At 36.0% G+C, this 19,153-nt stretch overlaps 1 protein-coding gene across 1 annotated transcript; it reads right to left on the reverse strand.

The window, feature by feature from the left end:
• Nucleotides 1-24: 24 nt before the first annotated feature.
• Nucleotides 25-3,634, reverse strand: LOC113756203 (small GTPase LIP1-like; the record flags this gene model as incomplete). The annotated part of the gene is made up of 4 exons (XM_027299967.1): nucleotides 3,473-3,634; nucleotides 1,860-1,951; nucleotides 1,632-1,773; nucleotides 25-329 (listed from the first exon to the last, which is right to left on the reverse strand). Coding segments are annotated over exons 1-4 (681 nt in total), but the record flags the coding sequence as incomplete, so codon positions are not given.
• Nucleotides 3,635-19,153: the final 15,519 nt, after the last annotated feature.

Here is a 19,153-nt window from a genome sequence, read left to right on the forward strand (position 1 = left end):
GCAGTTTCAGTTTCTGCCACTTACTGCTACAAGGCCACCAGATCCTGGGAAACTCTCAGTCAGTGGGAGTTCCTCACTTGAAGGAAGCAAACCCTGCTTCTCAACCCATTGGCGTGCTGCATCTACAAGATTGCCACTGCTACCTCTTATTCCTTCTTTCGCAGCAATATCTGCTTTGTTCCCAATAACAATGTAAGGAACTGGGAGGCCTCCAGGCCCTCCCGATGCAAGAGGGGCCGAAAATGTCCCAGTTGCTGCAATCTCTGCAGCCCACTTCTGTAAGCTTGACTTTGTTCTTCTCTGTGAGAGATCATGAACAAAAATAACACCTAAAAAGAAATTTTAGGCAAGGAGGAGAAGAAGAATTACAATCATAAATACACAAGCAAATAACTTAAACAACTCAATGAAACATTCAGTTGCTGGTTTTCACCAGAAGCTCTAATATCTCGACCAGACCTCATTTGAACCATCATCCTTTAATTATTTTCATTTAAGTCCTCTAGTTTCTGATATCATTCCCCATTAGATTTTAAAGGATATATGATACAAGTTCAATATACAAAGTGATTACACAAGGTTGATAGAGAGAATTGGATGGCCAAAGTATAACTTATTCAAAAAGTTAGCAAGAGAATAATTACTTTTTTGCTGATCAATTGGACTAGGCTAATAGTCCAAATCGAGCACATGCTCGGCAAAATTTGCTGATCAATTTGTTAACTAGTAGCTGCAAATTCTGATCACTCAGAATTGGATCATGATAGACATATAAGCAAATTCGGAGAGACCATAATCATGATTTGCTGATTTGATCAGCAAAATCAGCAAATTGATCAGCTACTATTTGGACTAGGCTAATAGTTAACAAATGGAGAGTGGCTGAGAGATCATAAATCAACCCTCCAGAGTTAAGTGAAAATATAGTGGAATCAGTAATTATGTGGTAGTACAAAAATTAAACATCACAAAACGACGCCTTCTCTTGGGTAACACTATTCAGAAAAATTAAGTGTGAGTAATGGACAGGGTCTCTCTCTTGAGCAGTTTTGCTACATTTTTTAGCATAGCACATGCACAGATTAGTGTTTGTTTTTCACGTAGGTGGGATAATCCCTTGTTATCATCAATAAAAAAATGATCTACATTTGCTTTAAAAAAAATGGACAGGGTCAGGAAGCTAGGTGATCCATTACCTTGGATGGTAATATCAATAGGGAAGGCCAGGACGACTTATGTTTATGGACATCCAAAAAAGATTAAGGCCTAGTAAACCTGTATTCTTAAAGATATGTGCCATGCTTGCAGTCAGATTTTGAATGTTTTCTACAACAGTTCCGTAACATGTTATTAGAGGGATTGGAAGGCAGCTTTATAACTTTTAGTACTTCTCATAAACATTCTCATAATTTTAAGTCTCAAGTGTATCTCTTCTCCTGGTTATCTTACTCATTGTTCCAACCATAAAAGCACAACATATTCAAGAGTAACAGAACTCATGAAAATTCCAGGTATTGGCAATATTAAACTTTTCCAAAACCATCCTCTATATATATTTTACATCCATTCATGCCAATCATTTCCAAGCACATGGTAAGGATTTTCACTTGAGCTAGAAACCCATTGCTTACCATTGATTTGTGAATAGAATAGAGAACGACAGTCTTTGTATCTTTCATGTCCTGATATATCCCAAAGCTCAACAAAAAAATCCCTCTCCTTGTCACCTTCAATGTTATTTGATGAGCTGCCAGATGATCTGTAAGTTATATGCTGCAACAATGAAATCACAACATAAAAAAACAAAATCAAACTGCAGGTGGAGGATAGCATTTCAGTAATGGAGTATAGAGTCTGACCGTGACTTCAACAGAACAGCCGATTGTTTGGGAAGGGCGAGTTATGGAAGAACCTCTGACAATCAGATGAGCAAGAGAACTTTTCCCCACACCTAAACAGTAGATTTAAATTAGGATATAGTATTTGGGGGAAAAAAAAAAAGAACCAAAGATGAAGGCTCTGTTTCAGCAGCACACAAAACTTATGAAATTGGCTTGCTAAATTATAATACATTAGAACTGAAACTGTGCTTCAACTTCAACACATACTAATGCCATTCCCCACATTTTTTTATTCCCACAAGTTTATAACCATAATGTTGAACAAAGGTTACCAGCATAAAGTGGAATCACATGAACCACATCAACATGTTCCAAAGCACAAGATTGCATATAGCATCACTTTCTGGAGTAAGAAAAGCTACAAATGCCTACAACAGTATAGAAGTTTCTCCAAAATCTCTATAACTGCGAAGCTCTCTACTAGTAGCTCTTGAAATACATGTGATCTTTATGTTGTCCTCTCACTGTAACCTAAGAGTATTGATCGTATAAATTAGAAAGTTAAACCTGGGATGCCAACCAGGAGAAAACATGAAATGAATAAAACATGCTAAAAGGGGCAGCTTCTTTTAACACCCTTAAGGACGATAGGTGCTCTGGTAAGAGAAGAAGTATCCAGATGGACAAATTTTCTCCAAGCACCATTTAGGGTATGATCCATGCAATGGAATTTCAGCCTTCTGGGCTTGAGCGCAAAGTATAGTAAGGACCTTCAGTCTTTCAAATGAAAAATGTAGGAGCTTCAAAATCTTGCAGGTGCAGCTGCTCCAATCAGCAGTCCTTTTTATTTTTAAATTTCATTTGGCTAAAGTCATCTTCAGACCCCCAAGTTAAATACTGAACATTCAAGGTGTATGAAGAAGATGTCATAGACCTAAATCTATACTGTGGCATAAAGGAAGAATGGGTGGCTTTTAAACATAAACCCCAACCTGAAAGGTTAAAAGCAGTAAAGCTAGGTAGCAGGCAAATTCTTCCTTTAGCTTTGGAGTGTTTACAGTTCTACATAATTCATTTCAGATACTAGCTGGTAAACGATACAGGCATCTCCTATTAGCATATAAGGTCTTCAAAGCTAGAAAGAATGGCAGGGAATGGGGTTGCTTTAAAAGGCAAATGTCAGCCCAAGTCTATAGCCAGCAATGGCATACTCATTTTTTTCTCTCTTATTAGCTGTTGACAGTTATAATTGATACAGTTAGAGACACTTCGACTTCCTAATTTACTAGACTTAGAAGTGCCATTTGTTTCTTGCTGATCAATTGGATAGCCCTCATATAAACATTTGCATACCCCAATAGCTCCTAGACCAGAAAATACGCTGAAGACTTATAGCAGCATAAAGGCGTAACATCTGAAAAGCTCTCAAACCCAATTCCATGAACATTTTTAGCAGCATTACGTGATTGAATTAGCAAAATTTAATGTACTAAGAAGACATACGTCGCATCGAAGCTGAAAACTCATAGCAATTGATTAATCACCCATCAAAATCAAAAGGAGCAGACGAAGCAGTAGGCACAATTAAATTAATAATAAAGAGGAAAGAGTGAGGAGGAGTAGTTTGTAACCTGAATCTCCAATGATAAGAACTCGAACTTGGCCATAAGGCGGCCCGCCATTGTGCTCTCTGCTGCTGTTGTCTCTGCTACTACTAAAACTACTGGTGCTGCTTCTTGATGTTGCTGTGGTTCCTCTATCCCTCCAAAACATAATTGCTCTTAGTCTCGACCTCTTCCTCCTCCTGATCCCCCCCTCCCTCCGGAATTCCAAATTCTTGAAAACTAGCTCAAGAATCCCAAATCAGCGAACAAACTACCCTGCTGCTAGCGCCCACCCGGGTCTGGGGTTTGAATAATAAGAACAGGATGATGCAGAGAGCCCTAAATCCCTTGTCTAGTCGCAAAAACTGATGATGGAGATCGCAAGCAACAAAATTGGTAACCTCGGATCTTATAGCAATACCCCGAGAAAGAAACTAGATCTGATCTTTGAAAAGGGACAGCAGAACTCAAAACACAAATGCGCATCCAACATCACAAACCATCAAATCCCCAGTTATGACTGCTGCTCTACTCTCTGCCACAAAAAGCACGGGAAATGGAAATGGCGCACGGGAAATGGACAAGATCGACCGGGTTGTTATTCTTTTTCCTTTGAGCAGTACTAAAATAATTACCTGTTGAAATGATGCTTATGGACTCTTATAAGTTTATTTATACATGCTCCATTCGATCTCCTAAATCAATAAAAGAGCTGTTTGGCTTTTATGAAATTTTCCGATAAGTTTGCTTGCTTTAGAAGGATTGGTTACACCTTTTTGCCCTGAACTTTTAATTTACGAAATTTATTATACCTTCAACTTTTTATTTTTATTTTTTTCTATTTCACTGCAATTATTAAACTAAATTTTAGCCAATTAGAGTGGATTTCATCCAGTTGACTCTTTTAGCCTTTGCTCTCCCTTTGTCCCTAGAATGTCATTTTCTTTTTTCCCCTAAAGAAAGGCACCAAATTGCACAATTTGTCTCCTATACAAATCTAACAAATGCCCCCTGCTTTTTTCAGTTACGAAAATTTGCCAATTTGGTGTATTATTCCTAAGAGTGCAAACGAGCAGTGTCGAGTTGAACTTTGATCTAATCAAATCGCGTCTCAACTTAATTTTATGAAGATCGAACTCGAACTCGAACTTGACAAGTTCAAACTGTAAAGTTCGAACTCGAACTAAAGATTAAAAAATAAAAAGTAATTAGTTTATTTTTTAAAAATAAATAAAATAATAATTTTTCTTAACAGATAATAAAATATTAGGGAAATATGTAATTTTACTATTAAAATAAATAAATAAATATATATATATATACATATAATCAAACCGACTCGCGAGCTAACGAACTGAATATTTTTGAACTCGAATTCGAGCTCGAGTTCGACTTAGTCAGCTTGACTCGAGGACTCAAGTTGCTCGCGAGCAGTTCGATTCATTTGCAACCATAATTATCCTAATAAAAATAGGCATTTTGAGGACAAAATAAGAACAATGGTTCTTTACCATCACAAGTCGGAGAAAAACTATTTCCCAACATTTAGTTAATTAAAGTGGATTACAGAATATTACAAGTTATCTATATAAGTAATAAGAGTAAATCTCATATACACTGATCACGATTGGATATACGACACATATGTAAAATTTGAGTTTCAAGTCCAAATTCAAATTATGTGTCATACATCTACTGGTAAAAATGTATACATTGTCAATGTATAGAAGATTAATCCAAGTAATAAAAGAGCCAAGAGCTTGGTCGTTTTGCGCATGATTTCGTCGTCCTCACGTGACCCTCCTTTTTGTTTGTTTGGCGCATTGTGTAGGTCAAACTCAAGTCCTTTTCTTCTCGTTTTTTCTTCTCTTTTTGCTCTCTCTAAATATGCTGCTTCACATCTTGGTTTTCTCTTTTTTCTCTCTCTTTCCCTCTCCATTGCTCTAATCTGTTTCTTCTTCATCTCTTCTTGTCAGATCTTGGTGCACTTCCTCTCTCTTTCTCTCCTATTTTGAGTTTTTTCTTTTCTTTTTTTTCTTCTCTTCCTCACCGTTGCATTTGTCTTCCTCACCATCTTGGCTAATCATTAACAGTCTTTGTCTCTCTATTTCTCTAATCCATCTTTTCTCATTAAATCTTCTTCTTTTTTTTTGTTTTTTCTTTTTGTTTTCTTTTCTCTTTTCTTCCTCACCATTTCTTTTTTTACTGTTTCTTCTTCTCTTTTTTTGTTTTTCATTTTTTCATTTGCTGGTTGGCAATATGGTTAGAATAGTGCTGGAAACTTGGACTGATTTACTAGTTTTTTACAGCTAATGAATAAGTAGTGTGTACATAATTGTTTTTTAATTGTGGGGAGGTCAACAATTAAGTAAGGCTGTATATAAGTAGTGTTTGTTTCCAAGAATGACATAGTTCCTGAAAGGATTGTGAATAAGTAGTATGTACATACTAGAAATAGATTGATTATACTGTTAGTGTTCTCTGATTAGTATTTGTGTCTATTGAAGAGATTTTTCCTAGTTTAAGCTATGTGAATGTTTTGGCCTTTGGCAAAGGAGTCGAGAGATTGATTGGTTTGGTTGCTTTTCATGTTTATGAAGTTTGAAAACAAGAGGTATTTCAGGATTGTTTTTGTAATGTGTTTTTTGTTTGATTGTTCATTTTTATGTAGTTTATGCTTATGTCTCTATTTTTATCACTCTAGAATGTCAGACTAAGTGATCATGTGTCAGACATTCATCTGGTTTGATTAGGAATGCGACTCACTGTTGAATTGATTATTGTAAGATAGACAAGGGTTTGGATTTTGACTGTGAATAAGTAGTGTGTGCAAACTAGGAATACATTGGTTATTCATATTTATGTTGTTTATTGCTATGTTTCTAATTTTTTGTTGCAAAATGTTGAACTGACTGATCATATGGCTGAACAGCTAGGAGGAAGGAATCCGTTGTCCTGTGTTAGGCATTCATGTCGTCTGATTAGGATTGCAACTCAATGTTAAATTAATTATTGTAACCTTTTATTTTGTTTAGCCTTTTTCTAGAGAATAGTTTCATTAGACATTTTTAGTTTATGTGTATTATGTAGTTATCATTGTTAAACAACTCAACCACAAAAATTTTGTAGTAGCTAGGTTGTTGATTAATATTGCTCAATTGCCATATTAGTTTGTACGTAACTTACTTTTTTGTATATGTATTTATGGAGCATGATGTTATGTACCCTTTTTTCCCATTCTATGCTAATTTGTTTTGTGGGTGATCATTTGTAACTACCAAATTCTAGGATTTTTTCTTTTTTTTTTTTTTGCAATTAGTGGTTATATCTTAAGTTTCAAATAAAAATGTATAAATGAAGAGCTTAAACTATAGGCAAATAAATGAATTGCCTTAAAAAGTAAAGGGAGAATTGGAGTTTTGGTCCCCAATATATTACAAACACGCAAAATTAGTCCCTAATCTATTGGGGAGAACAAATGCGGTCCCCAATCGATCCAATTTTGCTTGAAAGTGGACAATTGACTGGTTTTCTTTATTTTTGGCCGGAAACAAGTCACGTGAGAGCACGTGCCGGCATTTAAAATCCTTTTCTCAATTTTTTATGCGTGAAAACCCATAAAAAATTATTTCCAACTTTCTGGTGCCCCACTTTTTAATTAGCAAAGACAAAACACAATTAGCAATGGTCCCCCCTTTCTTTCTCTTCGGTCTCCAGAAACGAGAACAAAAAATCAGACCTAACATTGTGCATAAAACCAGCAAATCGGAAGCAAAATCTTGAAGAATCAGTGATAGTAGAGTTGTTCGTGAGTCTGGGAGGAGGAAATGGCACTAAGACCAAAAGAAATGAATGGAGCACCGTCACCAGATTACGGTATGTGATTTTTACCTCAGGTAGCATTACCCATGCTTAATTCATGCTTATATTGTAAGAATGTGATGATGAATGGTGATATTTTCACTTGGGAGACAAATAATGTCTTAAATTTTGGATTTTTAAGACATTCTGACAAAGCCCTAAAAACAAACTTGTCTACCATTGTATGTGGTCCCGTATGTCTCTCTGGTGTGGGTTGTCATAGTAGACAATGTTGGGTTAAATGAGACTTTGTAACATGCTTTTGTAGTCCTTGTCTAAACTTTATATGGCAGGGGGTTAAATCCCCAATTTTGTAACATGCTTTTGTGGTCCTTGAAGCTGATTGAGTGTAAATTACCTGCTTATATAATCTAATTCGTCACTTATGGTAGCCCTTTATTGTGTTTGTTTCTTTTTTTTTGTCCCTAAATTCAGACAGTGATAGCACTAAAATGACTATGAAGTCTTATATATGGGGAAAAATTGAAACCGAACCTGATGTGCATTATGAGGGAGAAGAATTAAGGATTTTTGATCATGTAGATGCCACAGGCATTAGTCTATTTGAAATGGATAGAATGCTAGAAAATCAACTTCAAGCTGTTGGTGACAAAAAGTACCATATCCTAATCGAAGAATATGGATTTCGTTTGTTAAGACATGATAGAGAATTGCATGCATATTGTGCTGAGCATTTTGACTATGGTAGGGTAGTTGATTTGTATGTAGAGGTTTCCCTTGATGATATACTAGCATCACAATGGGAGTCTGACATTGAGGATGGGGACTTTGTGTTAGAAGATGAAGAGGATGAAAGTGATGATGAATCTATGGCTAGTTCAGGTTCTGATTTAGGGGAGTTCTCAGGAGAAGACTTGGATTATGATCAAAATTCAGATGATAATGATTATAATGAAAATGTTGATGAAGATTCTGAATGGTTAGGGGTAGAAAATAGAAAACAAGAGCAGCTGAATAAGTATCTTAAAAAAAGCTCTACAGATGCTAGGATGAGCCACATGTCTAGGAAACAAATGCCTAGTGATACTGAAAGTGATGATGACAATTCTGACGTAGATGCTGCCCCAGATTCAACTACTGATATTGGTAGTGATACAGGGTCGGATGAAGACAAAAGCTTGAGACATCCTGTGTTTGATCCCAAGGATGAAAATAACTCCAAAATTAAACTTAGACAAATATTTTCTTCTTTCAAGGAGTTGAAAGAAGCAATTAGAACCTGGAACATCAGGAGAGGGAGATCATTTAAATTTGTCAAGAGTGATAGCATAAGAGTTAGAGCAATATGTCCTAAAGATGGGTGTGATTGGTGCATATATGTTAGGAGGATGAAAGGGGATGACAGATTGGAGGTTAGAACATTTCAAAAGAAGCACAAATATGGATTTTCATATCATAACAAGAGTGTGAAGTTTGGGTGGGTAGGAAGAAGGTATGTTGGCATATTTAGGGAGAACCCAGGGCTGGACTATGTTAGTTTCAAAAATCTGGTAATGAAGGAGCACAAATGTCATCTTAGTAGACATCAAGGCTATAGAGCTAAGAAAATTGAAGAGAATTTGGCGAAAGGTAGTGAGATGGATCAATACAATAAACTGCCTCGATATATCAATGAATTTAAGAGAAGTAATCCAGGTAGCACAGTAATTATGAAGCTGGTAGATGACTATTGTGATGCAATAACTGGACAGGGTGAATTTCAGAGATTATACATGTGCTTTGCTGGGGTAAAAAAGGGTTCTTAGCAGCTTGTAGGCCTGTGTTTGGATTGGATGGAACTTTTCTCAAAGGTGCAACAGGGGGTGTACTATTGACAGCAGTTGGAGTTGATGCTAATAATGGAATGTATCCTATAGCTTATGCAGCAACTGAGGGAGAAACCAAATATTCTTGGATTTGGTTTCTAACATTATTCAAGGAAGATTTGAAAATTGAAAGGGACTATGAGTGGACAATAATGAGTGATAAACAAAAGGGAATAATCCAGGCATGTGAAACAGTTTTTTCGAATGTAACTGTAACAGCCCCACTTTCCCCTAAGGCGAACCAAAGGGGTTAGCGGACTGCCTGCCCAACTCTCGCCAGGACTACGGATCAGTTCACGTCGATCTAATACGTTCCGGAACATACCCATGCGCGTAAACAAGTCAAAATCACAAAATAAAAAAAAATGAAAATCGAAGCCGATGATGAACAGTACCGGCCACGTCAGAATCCAGATACTAGGCCGAGAGTAGCCAAAATTTTTTCTTTTGCCGTTTGAAATACGAGTTGATCCGAAATTCAACCAAATATCAACCAAACATACATACATTGAAATGTAACATTTACAAGCCAAAGCGGCATATCAAAAACCATTCATTACGAATATACATGTTCGGTTTGCCAATCAAAAGAAAGTGAACCCAATACACATTAGGATTTCATTCAAAGAGCTATCCAAAAGATACATTTACATGAGCTCAGCTTGACAACCAACAAGTATAACCTTTCCAAAAGTGGTCATTTTCCTGTAAGGAAAACAAATGGAATGGAATGAGCTTAAGCCCAGTGAGTTACTACCACATAAGCAACAAAGATCACATAAGCATAATCTTTCCTTTCAAGTACACAATTAAGAAGTAAAACAAGTCGGTAAAAGGATACGGACGGCTCTCAAGAGCCCATTTCCACGCTTACATTCTTGATCCAATCTCATTGACTCTCCGTCAACGTTTATGAGTACCAACCGTAGAACCCACTTCACTCCCATCCCTTCCACCAAACATATCCCAACCGGGCCCGCATTCCAATCAGTAGCTTTTGGTAATACTCGAGTTTACCGGAATCAAGAGTCTCATTACTACAAGATTCCCCAGTACAGTCCCCGTGGCATGTCAATTTTCACGACCAAGCCCTCGCCGGCTCGATTCAATTGACTACCAACGGGGTTGAGCTCAGTAGTACAGTAAGGCCGTTGGATACTCGTCCAAACGACACCAAATCAGTTTTCATGAAGTGAATTCAATATCTCATATAGCAAGTGCAGTATATCAGTGAAGCGGTAAACAGTCATTAACGGTATCACAAGGGGTGAGGGCGGTCAAGTACACCCTCACCTCAATCAATTCCAATAGCCAAATAAGCCTTCAAGGCATCAAAATCACATATAGCAAAGCCACATTCTAACATTCAAGTGAGTAGTACACTCACCACTCAAGTAAGTGATGTTTCATACACCGTCGTTAAAAGATCGTCGTGAACCCTCGTCACGTCCTAAAACACGTAAACAAATACAATGAGACTCGATAACGAGTCATAAAGCAATGCCAATCACAACCCCAATAGGGTTTCATAAGCATGTATAAGCATCATAGGCAACCAGAAATTACGGAAATGCAACTAATGTGGCCCTAACGAAAAAATAGTTTTGTCCTCATTTTGCGGTAATGGCACAAATTGCACTACGATTATCGGATTAGGGTGTAAGACCCACCATTTCGAAGCTAAGAACCAGGGCTATAGCAATGTAGAAGGTCACTCAGTCCAAATCCCAGCACAACTAAGTCAAATATGCCAAATACCAAACCAGAACCTTAATTGCAGGTTTACAAATTACATTATGCTGTAATTAGTCCAACTCAGTCTATACAAGTTCAAATGCAGAAATTCCAAAGGCATATGATAGCTAGGACATCAAGCTACATTTCATCAGAATACCTCAACAACCAAATCCAAAGCAATTCCAGTCAAAACAGCCAATTACAGGCGCAGTTCGGCCATCCTGAAGAACCCAGAACAGCAACAGTAAAATCGAATTTTCTCACTTTACACAACTCCGATGAACCTGAAATTTTACAGGCACCTCAAACACATCAATACCTACAACTTTCATATTTTAAGCAAATGCTAATTCGGCCTCTAACCATGAGATATAAAACCGGCCAGAATTGGGGATATAAAACCCTAACTTTCTCAAATTCCTTCCAAATCCAAAATTGGTTACAATTATCTATCATATACACCTACTAGAGTCATTAAACATCAATTCCCATCATCAAGGATAGCCACAACATCACATTCATATGAAACCAGAAAATTCATCAATAAATTGAAAACTTCACCAATTCATCTCAAACCAAGAAATAAACCACAAATTCATCACTTTAGCTACCATTAAGCACAACTTAAGCTTCATTAAGTGTAGGAGGAAGTTCAATCACCACTCACCTAGTAAACAAGAGAGGGAGAGTTGTTGGACACCTTAGCTTGCTTGAACACTTCCACAAAATCACTTACTAGCACCAAATGGAGAGATTTTATGGAGTAGAAACAACTTTAAGCAATTGGTTTGGATGATTTGCACTAGATGGAAGCTTGAAAATTGGAGAAGTTTTCTTTCTTTTCCTAGAGAGAGAGCCGGCCAAGAAGTTGAAGACAAGAATGAATTTTGTGTGATTTTTGAGATATTTAAGCAATTGGTCAAAAGTCAAGAAAATGAATAGTTGTCCTACAAGTGCCACCATTCACCAAGTGACACTTGTCACTACATTTAAAGCATTTCTATCCTTTAAGTCTCTCTCACATCAATCACTTCACCTCCTCTACTTATCTCTTAATACCCGATAAATTTCAACCAGTATCCGAAACTCAACCTAATTGGCCGAATTTTTCCGAACTTTTTCGTCCTAGTGGGTCCCACATCCGGTATACACTCTTAATTTCTCAAAACCTATTTGATACTAGAAAAATCATCCAAAAACTATATCTGCTCATTAAAAATATCTAGAAAATTTTCCTACTAAAGAAAACGCAGAAAACAAGCCATTAAATAAATAAAACCCTAGAAAATGGGAAAAGTACGGGTTCTCACAGTAACCCACAGATTCTGTGTTAAATATATGCATAGTAACATGTCATCTGCTGGGTTCAAAGGGGCGGCAATGGGGAAAGCTCTGTGGAAAGCAGCTAAGGCAACTACTCCAATTTAATTCAGAAGAAGAATGGAGGCAATTGCTGAACTTGATGCTGAAGCTGCTAAGTGGTTGGATGACAAGAATCCGGCAGAGTGGAGTAGATCACACTTCAGCACCTACCCAAAGTGTGATATGTTGCTGACTAATATATGTGAATCCTTTAACAGCAAGATCTTAGATACTAGAGAGGAGTTAATTGTTGCAATGATGGAGTCATTGAGATATTTTATGATTTCAAGAATGCAAGAAAACAGAGACAAAGCCAAAGAAAAATGGAGCAAATATGCAGTCTGCCTAAAAATCAGGAAAAGAATGAGGGAGAACATTAATAAGGCAACTTACTGTGTGCCTTACAAATCCAATGAAGTTAATTATGAAGTTGATGATCCCTATGGTGAAAAGTATGCAGTTAACATTGAAGAGAAGACATGCTCTTGTAGGAAATGGGACTTGACAGGGATACTTTGCTATCATGCAATTTCAGCACTTTGGATTGCAATGAAAGATCCAATGGAGTATGTTGATGACTGCTACAGAGTGCACACTTATCTCAAGTGTTATGAGCCCTGTATACTACCTCTTCATGGAAAGCAAGATTGGGCAGATGTGAATGTCCAGTCCCCACTCCCACCAACATATGGAAGAGCATCAGGAAGACCCAAGAAACAAAGGAGAAAATCTACTGATGAGGTGCAGGAAATGAAAGATAAAAGAGTTAAAGTAAGACGAGTTGGACAAATCTGTAAATGTACTTACTGTGGGGAAAAGGGTCATAACACAAGAACATGCAAGCTTAGGCAACAAAAATGTGGTGAAGATGTAAGTCTATCACAGATGTCATCTGCTGGATTGCATGAAGTACAATGTGAAACAAACTTGTCACAAATGGATACAAACCATAGCATATCTGTAAGTGATAAGATATGACATATTTGATTCAAGTCCTGTGATTTTCTATTTGCTTAATGATAATGGTTTTAATCTCATGTTCTAGGTTGAAGGTATTGGCTCCACTGCTGAGAAGACAACTAGAAGAGCAGTGAAAAAAGTTGTAAAGTTTTCTTATTTCCAGAATTTGATTTTATATTCTTACCAACATAACTACTGCACATACTCATTACTCATACTACTGTTGTGCAGGGAAAAGGCACTAGACGTGTAGCAAAGAAAGTAACTTCATCACAAAATAGCCAACAAGCTACTGAGAGCATCAATACTACCTCTTTTGCCCCTGTTGCTGACCCTAACTTGTATGAGGTTTTTGGAATTTCAGATCCACATGTGGCACATATCACCCAACCAGTTGCTCCCATTACTTCTGCACCATTTAGAATTAGGGATGTTCAAATTCATATCGACTGCCCCAGGGCCAGTGAATGTGGTGACAAGTCTGATGTTAAAGAAAAAACAAAAGTGAACTAATTATGTATTTCATTTGTTGCTGGGTAGACTTGGTACTTCTTTTGTACTGTTGGAAGTAATGCAGATGTTGTAATGCAGCTTATTTTGTACTTCTTTTGTCATCTTGTCTGATGAAGTCTATGTATATTTTGTAAGGGAGAAATTGAGGTCCCTTTGTCATGGTTGTAAAAAGTGAATTGGAATATTATTATTTAAAGACTGCTGGTTTTATGGCAGAATTGTTGTAGTTGAGGTTTTATGGTTTTTATGGTTTTATGGCATAAATGGAGGTTTTATGGTTTTATTTAAAGATTGCTGGTTTTATTGCAGTTGAATTGAGCAAAGAAAGTGATAAGATGATGCAAAGGTGTAGTTCAGGTTTCATTTTTGTCCTGCAAGTCAAAATGTGACTCATTGTTGTTATTTCACAGCAAAGGCTCTGGCTGATGTTTGTTTTTGTTTCTTTTTCCATTTTTTGGGTGAATTTCATTGGTGCTGCATCATATTAAGCTGCTGCTGACTGGTGAAGCAAGTTCTGATGCAGTGATGTTTGAGGGAACTGTTCATCTACCCATGCCTCCTTCCTAATCATATGGTCATAGCTCATTGCTAAATTCACCGAAATTCTTCAGTTTACCTTTCCTTTATCAATATCTTCCTGAATTTTTTTAGCATTCTACTAATTTCTGATTGTTCATCTGTACCATTTAAGATGAATATTATTAGTGGACTCATCTCGTATTTAAATGTTAATTGCATTGCTCTTCTCAAATTCTGAATCTACCGATTCTACACTGCCGAAAGTTGAACCACAATCGAAAAAGATTGATCAGCTCTGATTAAATATATTTTGCTGATCATTTGCTCTAAACAATCTAGTTTTGTTATGCTTCAAAACTATGACGTGTACATCCTATGGAGTACCTTTTTGAGGAGTTCAGGAGCAGGAAATTGAGTTCTGGAAAGACTTCAAAATATGTGCAGAGTCTGAAAAGTATTACAGTTTGTTGTTGGGAAATGCATAAAAAAACAGGGATAATTTGGAAATACTGCCTTCATTTGGCCTCTAAATGCCTTAATAATGCCTTCATTGCAGTACAAAATAGCATTGAATACAACATTACTGATATCTTGCAATATAATACATCCCACCCTACACAATCACCCATTGCTGATTACTAGTAGCTTGTCACAATCCGCTAAAACATAGCTATTCCATCCTAATTTTTGGCCTTTCACACCAGCAAAACAAACAACAGCAACAGTGGCCTTTTACACCAGCAAAACAAACAACAGTAACAGTGCCAACAACACAATTGCAAACACTAATTTTCTTTCCCTTGCTCTTAGTTTTTTTATTGTGGCATCCTTAGCATTCATGCTCCGCAGCAAACCAGGTATTAAAGTAGTGGATCTTTGGCACATTATCGGATCATACCACTTGAAATAGTTGCAACTTTTTTCATCTCTTTTGTTCTTCATGGTAAAAAAAAATTGCTTCAGAGAAAACATAAAATTCAGAAGTTGAAGCAAGAATTTCAGATAGCCCATATTTTCTTCATGCCGCAGCTGAAATACCTTCTTCCAGGGTTGCTGTGTGTCTAAGAAGTAATCATCATTGCTTGTAACTTACAGTGACAAAGCTTTTCTGGCATCACGACAACATACAACCAGATAAGAAGACAAGACAAATCTGTCAAAATTATGCCATCAGTGGGAAGGATGAGGAAACCCGAAACACAAAATTTCAATCTGTACAAGTCTTTGTCACGTGCCGATAATTGAATTTGGCTACAAGGGTTTTTTCTACAGTTGGGGAAGAATAGAGAGAACGACAGAAATAAAGAAAGGGATAGATTGGGTTTTGTTTTTGTTAAACAAAAATTCAATTATATAGTAGACTAATACTAATTAATATAATAACTCCATTTGCTAATTGTGTTTTGTCTTTGCTAATTACCAGAAAGCTGGAAATAATTTTTTATTGGTTTTCACGCATAAAAAATTCAGAAAAGGATTTTAAATGTCGGTACGTGCTTTCACGTGACTTGTTTCCGGCCAAAAATGAAGAAAACCAGTCAATTGTCCATTTTCAAGCAAAATTGGATCGATTGGGGACCGCATTTGTTCTCCCCAATAGATTGGGGACTATTTCATGCGTTTGTAATACATTGGGGACCAAAACTCCAATTCTCCCAAAAGTAAAGAAGTAATTTTGTAAAGCAAAGTCAATTTAGATTGCTTCACATCGTAGATTTTGAACTGCATTAAACTTTTCCTTACTTTCTTGATTCCGCATCTCATTAAACCAAGAAATGAAATGAGAGAAAACAATTTGGCTCACTTCTACTCCTTTCTCTCCATTCAAATAGACACTTATCTTCCAAACCAGACTAAGAGAACTAAAAATCAATTCATTGTATACCATATTTCATTCATGCATAGAAATGCAAGGCACATGTTTTTAAAACTCTTAATCAACTTTCAATTTCTTATTTGCATGCATTGAAGTTCCATTTGATAGTAATACACGGCAATTAGAAAAGCAATGAAAATTGACAACATGAAGAAAAAAAGCTAAAGGGCTTAAACTTTAGACAAATAAATGAATTGCCTTGAAAAGAAAATAGAAAATGAGTGTTTTTTTTTGTAATAATTTTGCTTTCTTTCATCATATTATTACAATATATAAGCTGATTTTGTTTTAATAGAATGGACTTCATCTGCTACACTTCTATTCTTAATTCAGCATGAGTTCTGGTTGGAAAAATGTTTCCAAAGCACTAGAAGTTTGATGTTTAGCAATTCGTTGCAATTGTTTAGCGAATCAAGCTTTCATAATGGATGTTTAGCCACAGAATTGATGTTAAGCCCTTGGCTGCACTTATCCAACTTTGATTGTAAATGTTTGAAGTGTTTCTTTGGTAACTTTGATGTCCTCTTTTTCTTTTTTAACTAATAATTAGTCATTGCAATTTCCTTTGCAAATAGTTTCCATATGCAAAACAAATTACTGAACAGGTTTAACTCCATAGACTATATGTTTAAGGATCCATCCCTTTTGGACTTTACTAATAATCAACATACTTTTACTGCATAAATTACTATTTTTATTACTTCATATATTTTGCTTTTTGTTCTATACAAAACTGGGTAGGACATTTCACATTTACATCTTGCAAAACGCATTTATACATCCTAGTAGATACCAAATTGGGGAAATAGAAAATTTAGAGTGCGAAGTACAATTTCAGGAGTGCAAAAGTGCAATTCAACTCTCTAAGTATACTTCTCAAGTCATACATCATTAACTTTTAATTACTCATTTCTCATCCGTAAACCTATAGGCTATAAAGCAAACACTCCCTTCAGCTTCATGAGATTGCAGGAGTTCTTGGTTTTGAGTAACAATGATGAGACAATTTTGGTCAAGGTCATAAGAGATACTATTAATTTCTTCATTCTCATGTGGGATGTGAGATGGATGCTCCAAAGCCTAATAGTAGATCCTACTGTGGATCACTGATCAAATAGGACTCGGAAGATTTTAATCAGGCATTCGATGGTCCAACATAGTGTTTATATTTGTTATTTAGGAGATCACATAGTATGAATGTTGAATGCCAATAATGATTTTGTCTAATTCGAAAAAGTTTCATTCTATGTCTTATCATTAATGAAATGCTCTAGTTGAATGCATGGTTATCACACTTTAAATATAGTGCACCCGTTGTCGTTATGGTTGAGTCAAAATCCAAATCAAATTTTTTGAATTGTCCCAATAACAATCATATCTAACCTAGTTTTTGCAACGTCGAAGGAAAAGTCTCTTTCAAAGTTAAAGAGTGACCTTGCACTTGTAATAACTCAGTTAAAAGCACATGTACAAATGTTCCAAATAAGATGAGGAGAGGATGAGCATGATCTCTCTCAATGTCTCTTGAATCAACATTGAATTGAAGAGCCTAATTGGTCCATAGAGCCAAGTTCATGCTAACAAGTTATCGTGTCAAAGATCATTTCTCAATAATACATGACCATCAATAGTTAATTGTAACTTTAGCCCAGTCCACCCAATCTTGTAGTGGAATATAGCAAAAGAAAGTCCATCATTTCACTCCAACAAACTTACTAGATGCTTGCAAAATCCATGACAAATCTTTTTGTACATGCCAATCTGGAATTCGTTGTTTACATTTTACTTCAACAATGCTATCGTTGCTACATGCATCAATCCCTCCACCTTATGCTTATTGTTGGTAAATCTTTTGTTGCATAATAGAAAGTTCATCTCTTAAGAACACCTAATGAATTTATTTGTTTATTATTATTTTTTTTACAAGTGAAGGCCTTGAATCCAAATTTTTTACTTACAATCCCTTTCACGTTACTACCTAACCCAACCTCCCTCCCTAATGAATTTATTGGTACTTTTTTGTTAATTTATTATCTAGGAATTAATTTGAATTATCCCTTTTTTCTTTTTAACAAAAGGATCAACAACCCAACCTCCCTCCCTAGTGAATTTCTTGGTACTTCTCCGTTAATTTATTATCTAGGACTTAATTTGAATTATCCTTTTTTTTCTTTTTTACAAGAGGATCAATAATGGTTCTCGATTTATCCCTTTGATGACTTAAATATGTGACCTATTGATTACAAATGAAGTGTTTTACCAATTATAAACTGCAGTTTGTAATCAAATTATTTGTCCTATTTAGGCATATCAACAGAGTTAGGGTCAGTTTGGATCTACTAGATTCATACCTAGACTCATTTTCAGATAAGGATGGCAATGGATAGGATAAAACTTGATATCAACGAGTATTCAACCCAATGGTTAATTCAATTAAATGACCGATAGGTTATTTGTTAGAGTTTGGTATTAATGAGAAGTTACTCATGGATAACTCGATAGGGTTTGGTAAAAGGACCCTAAAAATCTGATACCCAAAACCCTATACACACACATACACGTAGCTACATGTGCATACACTTAGGTTCCAATTTTATCGTTCAAAAACACGTTTCTTAACTTTATAATCCAATAACATGTAACTCTAACCTAACACAAATGAAGACAATTATGGTTAAAAACAGAAGAATGTTGATTTAACCCTTTATTAAATGCTGAATTTTTCTCATGTAAGCTCTTTGGCTTTACCCAAATTTATAACTCAATGTAATGTGTTAATTTAATATGACATATATATTGATTTTAGTTTAATAAAAATCAATTTTCCTTTTGAACTATTCAACCTAATGGATAGACGATACCCGATGAGCATATGAACCCGTGAGTAAGAGAATTTAGTAATGGAATTAAAACCTGTAGGACTACTGTGACGACCCCACCTCCCTCTAGGGCATACTCCAGGATTTAACGGACCGTCTGCCCAACTCTCGTCAGGACTCGCTTACTTCAACTAAAATAAGCTATAACTTCAAAAGAAAAGGAAACAATAGTTCT

Source organism: Coffea eugenioides, unplaced genomic scaffold (assembly GCF_003713205.1).
Source record: "Coffea eugenioides isolate CCC68of unplaced genomic scaffold, Ceug_1.0 ScVebR1_2060;HRSCAF=3021, whole genome shotgun sequence".
Taxonomy (NCBI): domain Eukaryota; kingdom Viridiplantae; phylum Streptophyta; class Magnoliopsida; order Gentianales; family Rubiaceae; genus Coffea; species Coffea eugenioides.